The 21,324-nt window shown below is 41.0% G+C and overlaps 2 protein-coding genes across 2 annotated transcripts in view; one reads left to right on the forward strand and one right to left on the reverse strand.

Annotated features, from left to right (window-relative positions):
• LOC139915419 (MAM domain-containing glycosylphosphatidylinositol anchor protein 2) overlaps nucleotides 1–21,324 on the forward strand; it is a 143,447-nt gene that overhangs the window by 17,505 nt on the left and 104,618 nt on the right. The gene's annotated exons all lie outside the window — the stretch shown is intronic.
• On the reverse strand, nucleotides 13,199–15,951 carry LOC139915415 (low choriolytic enzyme-like). Its single transcript, XM_071904045.2, has 8 exons — nucleotides 15,880–15,951; nucleotides 15,729–15,738; nucleotides 15,524–15,583; nucleotides 15,222–15,368; nucleotides 14,983–15,100; nucleotides 13,680–13,858; nucleotides 13,465–13,546; nucleotides 13,199–13,367 (listed from the first exon to the last, which is right to left on the reverse strand). The coding sequence occupies exons 1-8, from the start codon at nucleotides 15,949–15,951 to the stop codon at nucleotides 13,199–13,201; spliced, it is 837 nt and encodes a 278-aa protein (XP_071760146.2).

Here is a 21,324-nt window from a genome sequence, read left to right on the forward strand (position 1 = left end):
GCCGCCACCACATCTCTTATAAATCATAACGGTTCCGCCAGGATATATGGAGGGAGAGGGGGGAGAGACGGAGAGAAAGGGAGAAAACGACTCTTGTGTTTTATTAGATTGCCCAGACAAAATTATATTAGTTTTGAGCAGTTTGACTCAATGGCGGTCCGCTGCGGTGCTCAGTCCAAGGGTGACAGGAAGGCCAATGAACAGATTGTGTGGTCTGCATGGCTTGCAAGAAGGTTAAATGGGTCATGTAAGCTGCTGTCAGTCTGGGGCATGGTGATCTTATCTTTTGATTTGTTGGCGTTTTATGTTGAGCTTTTGTCACAAGCACTGTGTACTGTCATAATATATATATATATATACTGTATATATATACAGTATATTGCTTTAGACAGGTATGAGCCGGTGTATATATGAGACGGTAGGAGACGATATGCTTGTCTCACGATATGATTCAATACGCGATATTGTGTTCACGATTCGATAAGATGTAAAAAAAAGTAAAAGTTCAATGACAACAAAGTCTGACTGTGCAGAATTATGTTTATTTCTGAACCACAAATCTTTCTAGCAATGTCACTGGCTTGCTGTAAACAACAATTTAAAAATGTCATTACAAAGTGCAAATAATAGGCCTATACTGTTATTTCAATGGACAGCGTGTGAAATTGTGAATTGAAATTGTCATTTGTGATTACTACAGCAGAATAAAATGGAGCTAACATCGCAATTTATTTTTCTGCCCCATGATATGTATTGTCACATTGCATTGTAATGTATTGCATTTCGTTATATTGTCCCATCCCTATAGTATGGTGTTGTGTAGTTATTCTAATCAGCTAAAGGTAGCCAGGTTCAATTGGCTACACGGGATAATTTCCCTGTCTCAGCTATGCCATGATATATACTTGTCTCTGTGTACCAACAGGCAGGATGTCATCATTCATCCTCTGACTACTCCATTATAGCACCTGAATTTTCTTTACAATGTAATGCTGAGTTCATCCTTCTGATGATCTAACTCCAGTGAATGAGGTATGCCCACAGCACACTCATTATGAGACTGGATGGAGGCGTCAACAACATCAGCCAGAGGTTACACATATCCATGGAGCAAATGGGCGTCGACTGTGTAATTGGAATTTCTACCCTTTTATCCCCTTACTCTGCCTCCCCCTGGTAGATAGCCCAAATGAGCTGTCATCCATGATTGATTTTCACATTTCAGGGATGCCTACTTTGACTAAGCACCATTAGAGAAGCTCCGTGCTGCCCGTGGCATGGAGTGGGCTGTTAAATACAGAGCAGGAAACTGGTCTTTTGGGTTCTCTCAAGCTCAACATGTAATGTACATGCAAATGGGCACACATTTACTTCTGCGTCTGGTGATAAACTGTAATGCACAAGGCAATAAAACCCTTCATGATCTGCAAACGAAGCTAATGTGAATCCTCTCGCAGAGGATGTAAGGACAGGCTGAAGAATGTGCTGTTTGCTGGAATGGTTCATGCTCACGGTAGCGATGAGAACGGTTTATGCTCACGGTGGCTGGGCCATGGTTGAGAGGGGTTACCATGGTTGTGCTTTATGTCTTTGTACGTCACAGCAGGATATGTGATGGGGCACAATGCACTGTAACAATGAATGCCTATTTTGTTGACAACGTCGTTAGAAAACCTCTCATTGCAAAGTTAAGTTTTAATTTATTGGTTCATGTGTTGCACACAAAAGATGCACAAACTGCATTTAACGGCATTGGAAAGTCAGATTTTATTAATCTGTTTTAGCTTCACCTCAGTTTCTCTAGATAGAATCAATGTTTTTTTGTTGAAAAATTACTAAATTATTGGGCATTTTCTTTCAGTAGACCAAATTAAAACACTGGGATTCACTGAGTGTGGCAAGTGTGGCAGATAGTCCAGCCCTCCCATTCAAATGATGCAAACATAGTATGGTTGGGTGAAATTCAAGCAATTGAAAGAACATATATTCAGTTGATGCAGATCTGGCTGATTGGAAGTCAATGCATACTTACATCACCACATCTCCATAAGCTCCACCCATTCAGAATCCATAAAACCATTTTGAGAACATTTCAAGAAAATTGTGGACATCATAGTTTTCAGGTGAATGTAACATGATGTGTGTATTGTGATATTCACTTCCCAATATATTTAAAATTCATGGCAAATTTAGCAGGTGAGACAAATAGTTTCAATTTGGGTACATGTGCAACGTATTAATGCTGTTTAGTGAATATGCATAATCTGTTGACTTTGCCTGATGTGTCTGTTGGCTGCTAAGTGCTGGGCTTTGGCTGCGAATTATGTACTTTGACTAAAACTGTGCGAGACCAGACCTCCCCTTTGACCTCTTGGGTTTTTATGACTGGACATTGATTTACTCCCTCTGTGTTTTCTGGATGAATGATCAGGGCAAAGGCACTTATCTCACTTACAGTGTGAAATGGAGTGTGTCCAAAAATGCGATTCTGGGGTGCTTGGCTGATACACGCATGCCTACACGCGGTGCACGTGCACATGTACAGGCACACATACACACACACACACACACACACACACACACACACACACCTACACACACACACACACACACACACAGATTTAGGCCAGCAGATGAACAGAGTGGCATGGTACAATCAGACACAGTTTACTGTGCGTGAAATGAACAAAGTGGACATATGCTCCTCCCCCCCAGTGTGTGTATTGTCTTTTCGTCTTTTAGTCTGCTCGGGCTGCCATATGATGGCCTTCCGTGCGCTGAACACAAAGGAGGTTTTTTTTTTTCCTCTCTGTGAGACTGCACTTTTCTCCTTGTGCAAATAGGACTTGCTGTTGGATTTATGGGTATGTCACAGGATGAAATAGCCAAGCAGCAGCCTTGCATTGTTAAGGATTAGGTTGAACTTGGTGGTGACATATTGGTTCCTATTACTGTAACTTCCTCCAACTGTGAAGATGGATTTTTATCTCTCAGCATCTTCAGGGATTAGACAAGTTGTTATGGATGCAAGTACACAGTGACCTATGAAATTCAACCATGGATATACTGTTCTAGACAGGGTTTTACTGTTGTTGTTAATAATACTCTTAACAATGTAATAATGTCAACAACAATACTACTACCTCTACTACTATTACTACTACTACTACTTCTACTAATAATAATAATGAGATCATAGTAACATGAATTGTTATAACAGAGGATGTAAAAACGTTCTATAATGTTCAGTAATGTAATTAAATAAAATCCGAATCTGGATAAAAGACACTCAATTAAATTAGAAAACAAGTTTGTCAAAGTGGGCTTTTAAGAGTAACTTTAATGAAGGCCAGGCTTGGTGGGTCATGCATTTCTGGGTGCATATAACAGTTTTAATGCAGAGCCAGACAGTCTGCTGGAAGTGGCACCAGGCCGACCAGCAGTCGTTCCACCTGTGGGTCTCTAACAAGGACTGAGGGCAAAGAGGAAAGTGATTTAATGAAACTAAAAGAGAGAAACTGCACTGGGAAGATAGCTCAATGTGCCTGTGTACATATGCATACACAGATAGATGCACACACACACACGCATATATGTAGGCACACACACAGTCTCCACAGTTCTCTTATTTTTTCTGCTGGGAAATAAACTGAGCTCACGGTAACTTCCACAAATCCTCTACATCAGGACCATGTAAATGTCCCAAGTGTGTGTGCGTGCGTGTGTGTGTGTGCATGTAAATGTGCACTGCACGTATGTGTATGTGTATGCCCCTAGACCTTTAACCTAAAGGGATCTAAAATATCCATAGCTTTCCTGCTCCAACCTGCTTGCATTGCATCCTGAGGCCCATAGGTGCTTGTCCTGCCCTGCGGTTCAAGATCTTGCATTATAAATGAGTGGATGCAAGAGTGGAGGTCAAGGAGAAGGAATCAGAATATGGTTTTGCCAGCAGGGACCCCGGGGGTGTGCTTTAATGATACTCAGCGATACTAGAGAGCCACAAGCCAGGCCAAGGTCTGTTTATAGGAGGAGGGGAATTGGAGCGGGGTCTGGGACGGGTGCAGAGTTTACCGGGTGGTGGAACTTGCAGGTCGCTCTTGTACCATCTATATGACACGGGCCGTTTGACATCAGGATATTTATTAAACAGTAATCCAACATTTCATATGGCAGCGAATAGGATCATCTCATTTACAGCTGCCATAATCTTTTATAATCTTTTATTATTTTAGTACAACATGAGAGCGACACCTGATTTTGACATCATTAAATAGGAAACAACTGAAAATGACACATTAGATTTCGTAATCATGAATCAAAGGATGTAATTTGGCACCCAATTAATTCCGTATCACCTCCTGTCCTTATTCCGTTGATTTAGATGGTCCCCTAGTTCTTCGCCAAAAATAAAATGTAATTGCTGAAAGATATGAATCGTTTCAAGGGTGTGATCTTAAGTCCCTGTGAGGCCTGCTGTCATCTCTAATACAAAAAGGTGTAGACTTGCCAGGCACATTGAGGGAACTATTTTACATTTATGTCATTTTTCATCTGTAATACCTCTGTATCCCTTCGTGCCTCTACCCCTGATATTTAGATTTATGTAAAAGGTAAGGAACAGAAAGAGAGATTTTACTCTGAGACAGCTAAATGGGACAAAAATTTACAAGAGTAGAGCCATCTCATTTCTCATTTCTCATAACACGTTGAGCTAACCTTGGTTTTATCAAGTTAATGCTGTGGCCAGGAAGGTCTCCATCCTGCAAAGAATAACACAGACTTCTAATTTACAACAATGTTATTCTAAATTGTAGATCTTAGACTAGAAATCGTATTTTCTTTTTTTATGCTTATATCCACTGTGTTGTACACTGGAGGCTCTCATTCAACATAAGCAGCAGGGCGTCACCTGTTGCGATCCGTCTTTGGAACAAATCACCGGTGAACACCTTACACTTTCTGTCACAGCTGTCAGAAGTAAAACAGCTGGGTGAGCGATTGCCAGGGCTCGCTCTCTTTCTCTTCCTTTTGTTCCCGGACCGATCCGGCCGCTAAAGCGCTGCTTGGTGTTTGGCGGCTCCTGAGGAGGAGAGCTGAGGCTTCTGGGCTGTGAGGAGACATTACAGGCTGCTCCGCTCTGACAGGTATCTATAGATGCCATTGACTTTAAATTAAAGCGGGGTGTGAGGTGATCAATCATAAGAGTGCACTCCGGACAGAGTTACAGTGTGATGCATGGGCTTCCCTCCCCGGGCTTCACGATGGTGCTCCGCGATCAGAGCTAAATTACCCCAGCGACCCACACTCCCTCTCCTCTCCCCTGCTGTCCTCCCCTCCTGCTCACTGCCAAACCCTCCCATTTTACACTCCATGGAGCAACACTGTTTTTTATTACCTTACTATACCCCACACACACAACCACCTCCAAAATGTTGCAGTTTTTACTCCGCAGTATGTTAGACTTCGAAGTGCAGTATATGTCAGGGTGGAAGTTTATTACGCAGTTTGGGTCAGATACGGCCCCCACACCAACATGTTATTATATACTGTACATTTGCCTTTATCTCCAGATTGAAAGGGCTGTCAATGGTTGTGGCATAGATCTCATTCAAGCCTTGGATACTGTTGCTATGCTTGCGGATGTAGCTATTAGCCTGGCAGAGAGAAGGTTTCATACGTCTACCTTTTCTATGCTGTTATCGATTGCACTTTAAGATCGGCTATTGTACAATTCAAATGGCCTTTTTAAATCTCTTACAAAACTGTGATTGTTAAACAAGGCTGGGGTATAAAGGAATACATCTGACACAATTGCACACTATTTTGGTAACTGTAATCATGTACAGTTCCTTTAAAAACACAGCCATACTTTTGAAAAACAGATTTTTCTGATAGATTACTCAGTAACACGTTTGAAGGGAAAACGACAGATTGTGAGATCAGAGGTATGAATGTGATCAGAGTTAATGATCAGAGATACTGAGGGTTTGCACATCTTAAAAATGGTTGATAATGGCTGCAGAGGATTCTATTCAAATGTTTGCTTAACTGCATATTTTATGAATTTGCACACAGCATAATCCAAACGTAACTGAAAGTAATCAGTTTGTGATGATTGAGTCTGTGTATTTCATGGTTTACAATGCTGAGTACTTTAATAATTTTAAGCAAGTAATTACTAATCTGCAATGTATTGCATTTTAAAAGTAACCCAACCTCATAGTGCAATAGTGCGTTGTGTAATGAACACAGGTGTGCTTTTTGATAGTAGGCTTTATATGTCACATTTTCAAGAATTGAATAATTTGATGTGCCTGGCTGTAACTGAATAATTGGAAGCATGGGTGCCATGGAAGTTTGAGTTTTGCCAAATTGTGGCAAAAGAACCAAACATGAGAAGCTACTCTTATTTGACTGATGAGAGCGCACAGAAACCTCAAGTGGTTGGTAGAGTGAAACCATTGAGTGGAAGAACATGAATAACTGCAGCTAGAGTGAATGAATGGCGGGAGGAGGAAGAAGCAATAGACGGTATTTAAACTGATCGCAGATTTTTTTTTACAGTTAAAAGCCAGTGATAAAGGAGAACTGTGAGTGGTAGTGAAAGGTTTTGCTCACAGCCAGCAAGGTCTTAGCAGTTAATCTGCGTAATATACACATGCACTCGCACACAGACAACATGCTGTCTTCTTTATCTTTGTTTGTTTGTTTGTTTCTTCTTTCTTTCTTGCTTTCTTTCTTTCTCTCTCTCTCTCTCTCTCTCTCTCTCTCGCCAACATCATACACAGGGCGATGTAATGTTGCTCAATTTCATGCTCTAATGACCCTCTCATCGCATGAGGTATCATGCTGGCACACAACATGTCAAGTTAGTTATGGGAAGGAAAAAATGTATTTCAGTTAGTTTTTTGTACTTAATGGCGTGGAAGACTGCTCACTCCATATATAACAACTACCTGAGGAAAAGAGACACTCAGGAAGAAGCTGCTCAGAAAAACATGCCTTTGGTACTGCAAATCAGTTGATAATGTGCTTAATATTGTCAAAAAAACCAACCTGTAAACCCACTTAAGTACCTTTAGTGAGTGGTGCTATAATTTCCAAAGTTTCAGGATGAGGAGAATACAATACAAAAACAGAATTATGAGTGCTTCTCTTGAAATTGAACTCCTACCGCTGTAAAATGTTCCAGTAATTTATTTACATCAGAACTTGCCAGTTGAAGGTGGTTCAAGAAAAGAAAAGAAAAGAAAAAGGAGCATACAACTGCTTCCAGCTAATATCTTCACTGTTGAAAGGAGTGAAGAAGCTCTTACACTAACACACATGCAAACTCTTACTGGCATGCACAGGCACAAAACACACACCCACACACACGCTTGAAGAAATGATAAAAGCAGTCATATTCAGAACTGGTCAACCGAACAAATGGCGAATGAGGCTATGCACTGTAGTAATGCCCATCTTTACTACTACCACCATCTTCCTTTTTCAGCACATGTTGCAGCAGCAGCAGCCTTGAGTCCTTAAAGGCTTCCCTCTGTCCAAACTGCAGACTGCTTGACCTTTCTGTTGATTTAGCATGTCCTTGCGGACAGAATGTGCTTTGCTCCAAGATAGAGACATACATCGCCCGAGCAGACATTTGTGTGCTCTCCAACCCATTCATTCAACAGGAAGAAATTACATTTTCCGATTGTCTGCAGCAAGATGATGGAAGTACATTTGGGTCAAGAGGATATGTAGGGAAACACAAACAGCACAGAGCAGAGCTGACAAACATGGCATCAAAGTGAATTTCATAGAAATGACATTTTCAAAGCACAACCAAAGACTTTTGACCTTTCTGCTTTGTTTTTGCTGGTTCAGCCTCTTATGTAAGGAGCTTGATCCTGGCTGTTTGTTTGTCATATGCGTTATCTTTCAAATTTTCCTGGAAGCGTAATGCTGCTGAATTAATTACGCCCTTAATTGGGCAATATACGAGTATACTAAGTTAAAAATATCTTAAATGTGCAACACATCTCTGCAGGGACAATGTGTCCTCCTAGGAACATTATGTTGTAAACAAAGAAAAAAGAAACATTTAGGTTAAAAAAAGAACATAATTTCCCCTTATTGGCTGTGTCTGGGAGCGCTGGAATTCTGAATGCTTATTTATTGTGTTCAACACTTACAAAAAGTAAATGTCCTACCTTTGGGAATCCCTAATGCTGTTGGGAATTGCTTCATCATTCATTTAGTCATCTCATCATCATCTATTTGGCCATTTCATTCTATTTTTCATCTGCACTTCTGATACTACCGTGCTATGATTATACCGTAGTTTGATTGCAAATGACGTTCCAATTTATCGGCTTAAAAGTGATTTGGGAGCTATCACCAAAAACTTAATTAAGCACATTCACAAAAGTGGAGAGCGTATAATAAACTGAAAATCAGCAACAGCTGTTGGGCGATCACAATCCACCTGAGTATACTGGCAAGTCCACCAAGGACAAAGAGAGTGGGATTCAGCCTAATATCATGATAATTAGCTGAAACAGACTAGGCAGCCCGCCTATGAAGTAAGCAAGGTGCTACTAATATAGCGTAGAATAAATGGCCCTGGAAGACTTTGTGGGGATTGGAAGCTGTCATACGAGCTGTCACTTTCATCTCACTCCACTGCTCAGAAAATTCAGACACATACAACCTGTATAATTGCCACATATAATTGTCACATTGCAAGGTTGTAATTATATCGCTATAGCGGCAATTATGCAATCCCACCTTTGCGATGCATGCCCATACACACATAGATACACCGACACACACATGCATGCACACGAGCACGCATGCACACGTATATAAATACACTGACTTGCTTTCAGCCTTGAGCGATCTCACAGTGAACATGCCCTTCTAAACACACACACACAATCGCACACACACCACATGCTATTATTTGCTGCAACCTTTCATGTTGATCTACATACCTACAGTATATGGTTACACTCAAAACAGTGAAAGCATGCAAGAATTTTTGTGTAACTGGATGTTAATTGTCTTTTAAAAATAGCGCCTTTATAGATAAGAATGGAGATGATGCGGCAAAAAGGCCACGCCTGCATATTACATTTTTTGTTTCTTGAAGTCTCAAAATGCCTCCTCTCTTGAAAGGAAGTTCGCATGGAGGTTTGCTAGCTTGTTAGCATTTTGTGAGTTTTTTTGATAACCGGGAAAGGGAACAACAAATTGTTTACACCATATACATTTCACATAAATTATCAGAACACAGAAAAAGCAACCACAGAAAATGTTGATTTTTTTTTTGTTTTGCCCATAGAAACAGAGCGGGCCGTATCACTTGTACCGCACTTTGTGGGCGTGGCCCATTTGAAACGTCACGCCATTCTTATCTATGACAGTTAACTGAGGCAGGACAGTGGTGAGGGAGCCACTGCTCAGCTGGTGTGGAGGCAGAGGTGGTTTTGGTAGGAAAGTGCACCTTTTTGACCCTCAGCTCTCCTGCTATGGTGCAGGCAGCTTAGCTCAGAGGAGGAATGATCTCAGGGAGGGGAGTTCACTAAATCCCTGTGAATAAACCTGCCAATCTCCCAGGGCACAGGATGTTGCACTTGGGCCTCTTTGTCTTCCTCTCTCTCTCTCTCTCTCTCTCTCTCGCTCTCTCTCTGGTTCGCTCATTCACTTTACTCACAGCTTTCGTTCTCGTATTTCTCTGTTCCTTTCCCCTGATTACTGTCCCACTCAGTCTTTCTTACTCCCCAATCTCATTGTTCCTCTCTCTATTTGTCTCTCCTTATCTCTCCCATCCTTTTTCTTCCTTACCCATTCCCTCTCTTCTCATTCCCCACGCCTTCGCTGTCTCTCTCTTTATCTTAACCCCTCCATCTCCTTCTCTCTCTCTCTCTCTCTCTCTCTCTCTCTCTCCCTTCTCATCAGACGCACAGAGAGTGAGACACAAACACCATCCCTCACATCTCCAATGAGTACCTTGTTATCATCTTGTCCCCACAACGGCTTTCTGTCTGGCTCCGTCTCAGCTTGGATTCCGTCACTAATGGGACCGCATCATTTTCGACAGCTGCAATTCCTCAGCGCTGACAAACAGAGACGTGGTGCAGCTCTGAGAATACAGCTCAGAGGGATTGCAGACTAATGCCTCCATTTGATTTACACATTTACAAAGGCTTTTTTTTAAACATATCATTTCTCTTTGAGGCAGACAGACGGGTATTGTATAGAAATGTCACACAGCCTGGTAAAGAAAACATCGGCCTATAGCTGCCCTGCGACGGTGGAGCTCACTTCCCCTCATTTCCCCTTGCTTTCTTTTGTCAGGATCCCTCGCTTCATATCACCCCATCGCACCATGCCGTCTTCTAAAATGTCCTCTTTTTGATTCAAAGTAATGTCAGCCCCAATCATAGTGTCAGGGAACACAATGCATGAAATATGTATGAGATTTGAAGATCCAATGACAACAGACAGTAACGTGTCAGTGTGCTATTCTAGGTTCAGACGTCTTAGAAGTTAGAATAAGGCTCCTCAGATCTGGAGAAGAGAAGCTAAGTGAAACTTCATGAAAGCTTCAACAATAGCACATGTTAGAGTTTGCCTTCCTTCGATCTCCCAGCCAGCTAATCGTTTCCAGTCGGTCCTGCAGGGCAACAACAAAGACTCTCAGAATTTGTATTCCAATCTGTTATTTCTTTTGATTGCATTCTTAACTAAATTTACTTGTTTTTGTGACCCCGTCTTTGGTCTCGCTCAAAAGGGGCACTTAACGGCTGACTTGATTGTGACCTCGAACAGGCTGTGAAAGCAGACGCACGCCACGGATTGTAATATCAAATGATCTGCACAACAACTCTCTCTGTTGCTTTTTAGCTCCTGTGTTACCAAGCAATTTAATTCTGTTCAGGAGGAAGCTTATTTCATTTATTCGGCTTATTACACAGACAGTTTGCCACACATTTCAAGTAAGGATGCCAACTAGTGCAATGGGCAGAGAAGCAGACTGGTTTTTGTATATTTCACTAAACTAGGGGATTTGTTTCTGGGAAGGTCAAAAAACTACCTTGTTCACAGAACACTCTGAAACTGTCTCTAGGGTTGAACTGGCTAAGATGTTCGCGCCAGTCAGAGAGAACATTTTAATTTCCTATTGGTGGGTATTAGGCAGCTCACGCAGTGAACTGAGGAAAGCTGTGTGTTGAAGCTTATCGTGTTTGAAGAGAGGCAGGTACACTGATCTGTGTTAATAACGTGGTGGTAAGAGCCGCTCAGCCAGCCAGCGGTTATGGCCTGCCAGCTTATTACCAGTGACATCACAGATCAGACTGCATTTGGCTCCGCTCAGCCCGCTCTCATTAGAACAGACATCCTACGGGAGACCCTGCTGGTCATATACGCTGCCCTTTAAAGTACGGTCAAAGAGCATCTGCAGGAGTCTACAGACAATGCTTTAAAGCTGTTAAATACGAGCCAGTAATGCTAAATGTTAGGTAATAGATGAGACTTCCATTTTACGCTTTCATGTATTCCATAGGCTTCAATCACATGGAAACCAGTGGAGGCATATCTCACCTGCCACTTGTGAGTAGTCATGTGAAAGATGATGCCAAGGTAAAATATTCCATTTCAGTTTATGTCAGCCTAGCAGTTCAGAGAACTGATGACTCTCTAGAAATAGATTAAATAGATGCCAGTTTGATGGCATGTTCAATGATTTTGAGCCTCAGTGCGTTCCAGTGGTGGCCTGTTTGTACTCCAGTCATGGGACCTTTGGCTCACAGATAATCTCATTTTAATCATGATTTGCAGAAATACTTTAATTTATAGCAGAGCGAAAGTCTCTTGGAGCCTCTTGGAGCATGAACAGAGCTGGCGCGTTAAATATTTCAATAAACAAGTAGATATTAAATATTGCATGGGCAGAACGATTGATATGAACTGAAACTACTTTATGAAACATTAAAGGCCCTGTGTCCAGTTGAACTATACAGATTCACTGGCTTTCTCTTGTGCCACAGCCTCTTTAGCTGCAATTTAAGCCAGAGCACTGGAGAAATACATGCAAGGCTGTCATGACTCTTGGTGCATTCATACATCATGGGGGGAGGGAAATTTGCTTATTAATAAGGATCTGTTCTATCTCCTAGGCGTTCTCTTCCCTTATCTCACCCTGAAACCTCCCACTGTTCCTTTCTCACCCCATATGTCTCCCTCTCTCCCTCTCTCTGGAGAACACAGTGAATGACTCAATGGGGTGTATACAGAAGAATAGCTTTGCGTAGGATTTCAAAGGGTGGAAAAAAACACACCAGAGAGTGTGGGATGTGGCCAATGGAATAAACTAATTTGTCTGCAGGGTTAGGGAGTAGTGAGGGAGAGGGGGTTTATTTAGTGTCCTACCCACATCCGAGCCTCTCCAGAGAGACGCGGCCCTCCGAAGTTCGGCTTACTGGGGATAAGGCTGTACTGATTTGCTCTAGTAAAACAATGTATTTCTCAACAGTGTACAAATCCCCATCTTAATTATTTTGAACCAATATAGAAGTGAACTCAATTATGAAGATATTGCCACACTTTTGCCCTTCAGTCTTTCACATCTCTAATTAAATTCATTTCTTTGTCTTTTCCCTACGTTTTCTTTGGTTTTCCACATTGAGGATTTTACTGAAAGTCAAACAACAGCAACTTGAGTAATAATGTTAACGTTTATTTTTATTATTATTTTAGATGCAATTTTACTGATACAACACTACAACACACAATATCTTTCTTAATAATAGAAGACAAACAGAAAATGTATTTTTTGGGGGGTGGCATCTGCATCAGTGTCATCCATTCATCCATGGTGGGCTTTGTTGGCTCCTGTTTCTGTAGAGAGACCAAAAATAATTTTGTTATTAACCGTATTTACAGTGTCACAATGAGCACTGAGGGCAACTATTTTAGCTACAAATAATTTCAAACAGTATTACCAGCCAGCGCATTAACACTTAAATTCATGCTTTGGCAGATAAACATACTGTATAGGGCAACTTCTGTCTGTGTGAATCAAAACTTGGCAATAATACCTTCATTCACAGAATACTATAGATAGGCATTCTTAGGCAAATGACAAAAGACAAATGATTCATGAAGTCCAAATGGTTCCTTGGAGTACTTAAGCATGATATTAGAATCAATTCATAGTATCCTTGGAGCCACATGGGATGTACTTACAGCATTTGTAGAGCGTGTTGATCCTGCGAATGTCGATGTCGGACATGCCGTTCCTCTGGCCAATGGCAACAGAGGGGTCAGGGATGGGAGTTATGGTGTCCTTTCCGAACTCACTGGAGAAGGCGGTTCTGCAGATTCGGTTGAGTAGTAGAAATAGCTTATGTGAATTTAGATTTAGGAAATACATTATTTTTGGCTTTTGTGTAAGCTCTTTTTCTACCTTACCTTCCATAATGCAGTATAGAGGAGTAGTCATATGGAGTGTTGAGATTGTTAGTGTCTTTCGTCTTGAAGTTGTGGACGTAATCTGAGGAGGCAAAAATCAGATGTGTCAGTGTGTGCTTCCCATGTTAATAGACTAAATCAGTCAATCGTCTTTTCACCCGTGAAAACAGACGCTTTTCTTAGGCGTTGAACAAACAATGGTGTGAGATTCTTACAGTCTTTGATGTATTGCCAGTTGATCCTGACGTATCTGTCGCGGTCGCTCCGAGTGTGTTCGTGATAGAAGCCCAGAGCGTGCAGCAGCTCATGCTGGATGATGCCGTGGCGTACGCAGCCGAACCTCGACAGTGACACCACCTGCTTGTCTCCGATGCGACCCAGAGAAGAGAAACACCTGAGAACACAGAGAGAGAGAGAGAGAGAGAGAGAGAGAGGCAGGCAGAAAGACAGAAAGAGAATAGTGTTAGTAGAATAGTGTTTCAAAGCTACAATATGCAACTATTTTGACATTAAACACCCCCGTTTGCCTGAAATTGGCCTTTCATTGATGTTTGAGATGTTTTTGCTTCTTAAACTCCTGTTGTGGGCTTTACAGATGCCGGTTACCTCAGCCTCAGGCTAGATGGCGTTTCAAATATATGGCTCATAGAGATGAGTGACAAGTGTGGGTGCGTGAATTTGACCAACTGAGAGGGATTAGGGCGGGACAATACAATACACTTCCTGCCTCAAGGCAAAGAATTGCATATTGTAGCTTTAACCTGCATGGAGTACTAAATGGGTGTGGTTTACTGCAGCAGGCCAATTCAGATTCACATTCATTGGAAAGTACACTACCAGTCAAAAGTTTGGACATCCACATTTTTTTTTTTATTTTTACTATTTTTCACATTTTAGAATAATAGTAAAAACATCAAAACTATGAAATAACACAAATGGAATTATGCAGTGACCAAACAAATCAAAACTATCTTATATGTTAGATTCTTTAAAGTAGCCGCCCTTTGCCTTGATGGGAAGGCAAAGGCTTTGAAAGAAATTCATACATAGGCATCAACTTCACTATTTATATTTGTCATAAAAACTAATTTAAAGCATTTAAGCATAAGCCTTTAGATCAAAATGGCTTTATGATAATAAAAAACATAGTGCATTCAATCAGGTGTGTCCTTTTGACTGGTAGTGTATATCAACTTAAAACTAACACTTTTAAGTACAGTCCTATGGTTGCCTAAACTTTGTGGAACTCATTGTATTGTCTGGTGTAGCAAACCCGACCCACCTGGCATGTAGGTAGGTTATAGCAAAATATATAAATGCGAATATTTCTAATACATTTTCAACCAGTTCTGATACTTAACAATGTTTTTTTTTTTTTTTTTACCTCACGATGCACCATGGTATTTAGTGATAAGCATTTTTACTGCTCACTTGAGATGCAGTTATCAGCATTCTACTACTGACGCTTGCACATTTCACACATGCAAGAGTGCCGTTATTGCTTAGTTTCTGACTTACCCATATTTCGGTTCAAAGCTTATGTATATCCTCTGTCTCACACGTGGAATGAATCGAATGCAGGTTTTCGAGTGGAAGTCCTTCATGGCATTTAAAATCTCATTCCTCTCGAGCGTGTCTGCAGTGGATAAGGACCAAAGAGCATCTTCAGTAACATCGTAAATGAAATATGTGAAGGACATGTTAACATGCAGAGTGTTTTATTCAATTAATGTTTTACTTTAGATGAAGAAACCCACTGTATTTTGCATGTATAATGAAAGGGATCTCCACTCTCCCGTAGGCAGACTTTGGCCACAGACAGCTAAATGTTTTACTGAAGCATCTCATGGCGCTCCTGGTTTTTGGAATCATCAAATCTCCTTCCAGCAGAAAATCGGTAGATCCTAGTTGGGTAAAAGAACATAAATATCTATATCAAAATGTCAGCAAACCATCAGTAAAGTCAAAGCAAGAAATATCTGAATTTGTCTTTGTCATAAATGTGTTGTTCTATCGAAACTCTGCAGTAATAACACGAGTAACATCACTGAATACTAACCATTGTTCATCTTCAGAATAGTTGAGGTAATGTCCATGTGAGGATCGCCCACCAGGACCTCTGAAGAATGGAACCAAAAGAGAAAATCATACAACAATGTTTTCACAGCAAAACAGAACGTCAAATGGCAGTACCTGATTCATCTTTTCAGTTAAGACAAGGCTGCAAATAGGTGTGCTGAGGTGTGGACACTTACCGTTTTCACCACCGTGGTCCTGTGACAGAACGGAAAAGCATACCACTTCAGTTCATTTCACAGTGCTCAAACTCCATGGAATACAATGCAATGGATAGAAAAAATTGGAAATGACAATGTTTCATTTATAATTTGCCAGACATGTCAGGCCGTCTCTTACCGTGCCGGGGTGAGCCTGAGAGAGGCCCAGCAGCAGCAGCAGAAGAAGAGAAGTCGTTGCTCTGAGGTCCATTGTCCCTTGCTGATGCTCCTGATGAAGAGGTCACTGTGGAGAGATGACTTGTTCCACCCAGGGCTGATGCTCAAACCCAATAGGGCAGAGTTTATATACTGGCTGTCAAGGTGTGTCTGTGCGTAGAGATTAGTGGTAGAGGGGTCGGTGGGCTCCGTCTTAGACACACAGCTGATGGGAGTGTCCTGCCCACCCTGTCCCACTGTGGCAACACGGGGATAATCCCATTCTGGGGGGATTACTGTGACCGTGGGCCGCTGTCAACTTGTTCAGCATCAGATTTCAGATGGCCTTTTTAACCAGTAAGGGGTGGGAAGGTGCATGAGATTCTGGACCTGTTGAAAAGTTTAATTTCAAAAATAAGCGATGCGATCCACTCTTTGAAAAATGTTTTTGTAAAATACTTGCTGGGATGAAAAGTAAAGCAGTAGTTCTTAAGACCTTTGCTGACAAAATAGCAACATTTATTAAAAACTCTTCTGTATTTTTCTCTATTTCAGTATTGAAGGATAGTTTTTTTTTGCTACCAATATTGATGGACTGTATAGTGTTTAAGAATAAAAACTAGAGGTGCACCGATACCAATTTTTCAGAACTAATACAAGTACCAAGGACTTTATTAAGTAGATTGGCGATGTAATACTACTGCTACTACTACTAATAATAATAATAAATCATAGAAATGAGCAGAATGTTATTTTTCACAGTGGCATTTCAGCATTTTCATATTGGTTTGCCTACTAGTGTCAAGCCAGCCAGAATAAAAAGATAATGCCCTCCGGTCAAAAATTCATAATAAAACCCATATTGATGAACACGTGTTGCTGTTTTTTGAGTAATACAAAGTACATAAGTGAATATTACTAGTGGGCTCCATAGTGAATGAAAATATAATTGTTTTGTTTTGAATTGTCAAAAGTCCTGTTTACGCTATATATTTGTACCTATCTAATTATTTTTTTCCAGTGACAAATTTTAAAGGCAGAATCGTGTCACTTAATTTTTTTTTATTATTCTGACTGTCTTTAGGGAGGGCTTTAGGGAGATGCTTTGCCGCTCTTCCCCTCTCAATACTGCCAGACACCTTAGCTTGGCACTTTGCTTCACTGAGATCAAAGAATCGCCACACTGCAGACATCTTTCCTCCCTCTGGAAAAGTATTTTATTGCACCAAAGCTCAGTAAAGTATCAGGGCAGCTTCATTTGCAGATCTGAGTGCAAGCCCTTGGGAGCTTGATCGGCACAGATTCTGATAGTACAGATACTATTGTGCACTTCCAAAAAAAAAACCTTCAGTCACTATTAAACTAAACATCTCTTGTGGCCTCTGCAGCCCTTCAGATTACGCGGAGAGCTTTTTATTTTACACTGGGCGTGACCTATGGTTGTGTGGCTCCATCTAAAATGTGTTGTTTCAAATAACGATAATGGCTCAATTAGCGGCTGGCTATAAAGTCTAGTAATCATAATTGAACGCTGCTGCACCAGTGATGATCTAAGAGGCAAAGTAAAGATGCTGTGACCGGGCCTTGGCCAGCAGACTGTGATGCACAAAAAAGCAATTATTGTGCAATCTCATAAAAACTCAAAATCGCAGACATGGGTAGGTTTAGAGGGATGAGTATTCAGATTTATGCGATCCCTCACCAGTAAATCACAAGGTTCCAATGGAATGTTTACAGGGGGGAGAAGGCTGCCGTCTGGGTTCACAACACCATAAACAGTTTTAGGATCCGATTTCGCACCATGTCAAGGCCAGCGGCTTCAAACGGAGATCTCATCACGTCAACCTTTATATGATGCGGCCCTCTGCTGTACATCACAATAATGTGGGCATTTATTGTAAGGGAACAAAAATTGCACTTTGCGAGTGTGTGCGTGCACGTATGTGTGCATGTGGATGTGTGTGTATGTGTGTGTTAAAGAGAGAGAGACAGAGCGAGAAAGAGTGCAGGGATTGTGTGTGATATCCATGTATTGCAAGCACAGCAAGGCCTATGAATTTGTACATTTTACACTTTTTGCACCATGCATTTTGTGCACACATGGATGTGTGTGTGTGTGTGTGTGTGCCTATGTCTATGCGTTGTGTATGTCTGTGTCTGTCCGAATCGGATAACTCGCGTGGGTGCACAGGTAATCCAATTTATGTTTTAGAGTCACGGCGCAGCACGAGTAATGCTCAATGATGTATGACCCATCCATTCGGCTGAGCTTTATTCCTAATGCGTTCTCCGACTCCAGAGGAAGTAGATCTTATTCAATTGGATGTCAGTCTAGCGCTGGCCGCAGAAATGATTTTTTAGTTCTCTCCAAGCATCTTTACTCTGCTAAACAAAGAAGGAGGCTTCAGAAAACCCTCGGAGCCGTCAGAGTAGATGCGACTCTGTAGTGTGGGACTTTGATTGTAGAAGGACTTTTCGTTCGGTTTTCTATTCCTTTTCTATTTTCATTCTTTCCCATTGTCCTCTTATCATACTGCTCTTTTTGTTCTGTTAAAACAAGATGTGCAATGGATTTCCACCACACTGCTCTCCACCACATTTTGAAGTCACAAGGAAACGGCATTTCGATGGTATCTCGCCTCTGTAATTCCACGATTCTCCGGTTGAAGCAGGATATTGGGGCAGGACGTAACATGCGGGGGGGGGGGGGGGGGGGGGCGAACTGTTCAAAAGTGCGCAGGTTGGACCATAACAAACATGGAAAGAGAGAGGCAGTGAAGCCCACTGCATACAATGTAATACACTATGAAATGTTTTGTGCATCAGCTTGAGTTGTCACAAAATGAATGAATAAATGAATAAATTCCAAACACCTGGACGAAACCGTGGCATCTTAGGAAAAGGAAACAGGATTTTCTGCAACAATGAAGTGCTGAACCATGTTGTCACTTTGAAAGTTGTGAAATTGCAGATTTTATATGATGGGAGAGGATTTTCGAGGCAATCGTTCAAAAATCTGTGATATTGGTTGGAATTGTAGATACTAGTTCGCCGTGAAGTAACCACTAAAAATGCACCTAAAAATTGTTTTTCAGGATAAAAAAAAGGAATGGCATTTTGATATAAACATTAGCTAACAAGTTGTTCATTTTTCATTTCATTGTGACTTCAACATTGTTGGAAGGTGGATGCGGGGGACAGATGGGAGGATTTGGCACATTGTTCATGAACACCAAACACAGTGATGGCATACCCTATTAGCCTTCTATTATCCTAGAGTATATCTCTGTCTTTTTCTCTGACACTATGTGGGCAGCCAAGGACAACAGTCAATGAGCAATATCAATTTACTTAATGGACTATTAAACAATGTGCTTAACATTTAGAATCACTGCACTGGTGTTCAATGGGAGCGTGTGCCAGGAAGAGTGCTGCCATGATGACCGTCCTGTTAACTGGAATACATTAACTTGGTCTGCTGCCTCTTACTCACTGTACTGTAGCTTCCTGCCTCCTACGATTGGCTGGCTGACCTGACAGATGCCCCGCTAACTCCCCCTTCCATCGCTTTTGCACTGTGTACGACTGCGTGTCAAAATACCAATTAAATGTTTCATACACTGCATACATTTTGCACTTAACCCGCGATAAAAAAAATTATATGTTTTGACAAGCAAGTACACTCTGACAAAGCAACTATGTTATTTCCTGTCTGTTTTCACATCTGAATGTGTGTGAATAACAAGTTGTTCTTCATAGTGTTCGCCACATACAGTAATAGATATAATCATAGTGCCAATGCATAGTGCATGTAATCCAGTCATTGTTGATTCATGCTATGTGTTCAAGGCCAGTGCTTCATTATTATTGTTATCAGAAAGAGTGAAGAGAGGAGAGCTTAGTCAGCTCAGCAACACAAATCAAATATTTATTTTTTCTCAGACAAAATGGAGGTTTGTCAACTGTCTAAAGCAGCTCTCTGTCTCTTTCTCTCTCTCTCTCTCTCTCTCTCTCTCTCTCTCCCTCTCTCTCTCCCCCCCCCCCCCCCTCTCTCTATACTGGAGTCAATCTGAGAAGGTAAACATCTTGTTCATACTAATTGACATTCAGACAAACAGGAACAAATATATTCAATATGAACAGCCTCTTAATTGGTGTGAATTACTAGACTTGTAAGAGCTTGTGAATAGTAAATTAAATCATTTGTATCATTGTAGTAATGCAATTGATGAAGCCGCAATCCAATTCCACAGTCCATTCAGTGAATAATCTCGTTTGATGGATGAGGTATCAAGTGCCTTATACGTTGAGGTGGATTTGAAATTGATACTAAAAGGTCTTTGCGCTGAGGGAAACGGCGGTGAGGGCAAAAGGAAGCTTTAACAGGTTGTGAACCAGTTTTACTTTTAACATAGAGAACTGCTTCACTTTAAAACTTTTCCAGGTGAGGCAGAAATCTGTCAGGGTCTGACACATGTCCAGTCCAAACTTTTGAGCTATTGATTTTATTTTTTATGTTTTTTTATTTCATTCATAAGGGAAAGGGCTCTTTTTCACCAATAAAGTGCTTCACTCTTTTGTTAGCATTTCCCTGTAGATACTATGATTTTTTCATATACGGAACACTTTAAAAAATTTACACACACAACAGGTTTTTCCTCATTATTTCTCTGCAGGCATCAGCACTAAAATTACTCAACTTCAATGTTTAGGTGAAGCAAATATGCTTTTTGCGTAATTTTCCTGAAGTTGATGAATTTAAGTGGAGAAATCTTGCTGGATTTACTGTCAGCATTCATCACACAGATTTGGAAATTATGAGAGGAAACGTGATCATTTTCTAGTTAATCATAGCTATTAACTACTAAATATTTTCCACTCTGTAAATGTAGGACTAAATTCATAACTAGTCATTACTATTCCCATTTGCACTTTACTACTGCAATTGCATAACTGTAATGTCCAATGTCAACAGCTGCACTGACTTGACAGTAAACAGCCTCGGCAAAATTCTTGTGCAATATGATGGCTTTGGGATTGTAAATAATTAGACAATGTAGAAGGGAAGACCTCTATTTTTGGCAGAATGCAAGCCTATACAGTCTGGGTGGATATGCAGTATTTTATTGTTTGGATGGCAGATGTGTAGGCAGGGGGAGGCTACCTGTTTACCTCGCTCACACCCAGGATTTTCTGGAAGATGAACCTTCTTAAGTGGGTGGTAGATAGTGAAAAATGCTGTTTACTTGGGGTCTTTTTCAGTGCGCTGTTTGTAGTATGCAAGGGTGTGAGCAGTCTGCCAACTATGTGGTAACATTTGGTGTAAGCAGAACAACAAACAGAAGATGTTTTTTTTAACTCCCTCTTGGTGTACTTCCTGCATTTCTATTTACGAGAGTTACTGGACCTACTGCCTGCAGTTTAAGTG

This window comes from Centroberyx gerrardi, chromosome 18 (assembly GCF_048128805.1).
Source record: "Centroberyx gerrardi isolate f3 chromosome 18, fCenGer3.hap1.cur.20231027, whole genome shotgun sequence".
Lineage (NCBI taxonomy): Eukaryota > Metazoa > Chordata > Actinopteri > Beryciformes > Berycidae > Centroberyx > Centroberyx gerrardi.

What these genes read in the sequence shown, in the direction of transcription:
- LOC139915415 (XM_071904045.2), bottom strand. Translation starts at nt 15,951, where the DNA reads ATGGACCTCAGAGCAACGACTTCTCTTCTTCTGCTGCTGCTGCTGGGC. An exon ending in CTGGCAATACATCAAAGACT is followed by an intron (nt 13,547 to 13,679) that starts GTAAGAATCTCA and finishes TTGCCTCCTCAG; the next exon opens with ATTACGTCCACAACTTCAAG. An exon ending in TCTATACTGCATTATGGAAG is followed by an intron (nt 13,368 to 13,464) that starts GTAAGGTAGAAA and finishes CCGAATCTGCAG; the next exon opens with AACCGCCTTCTCCAGTGAGT.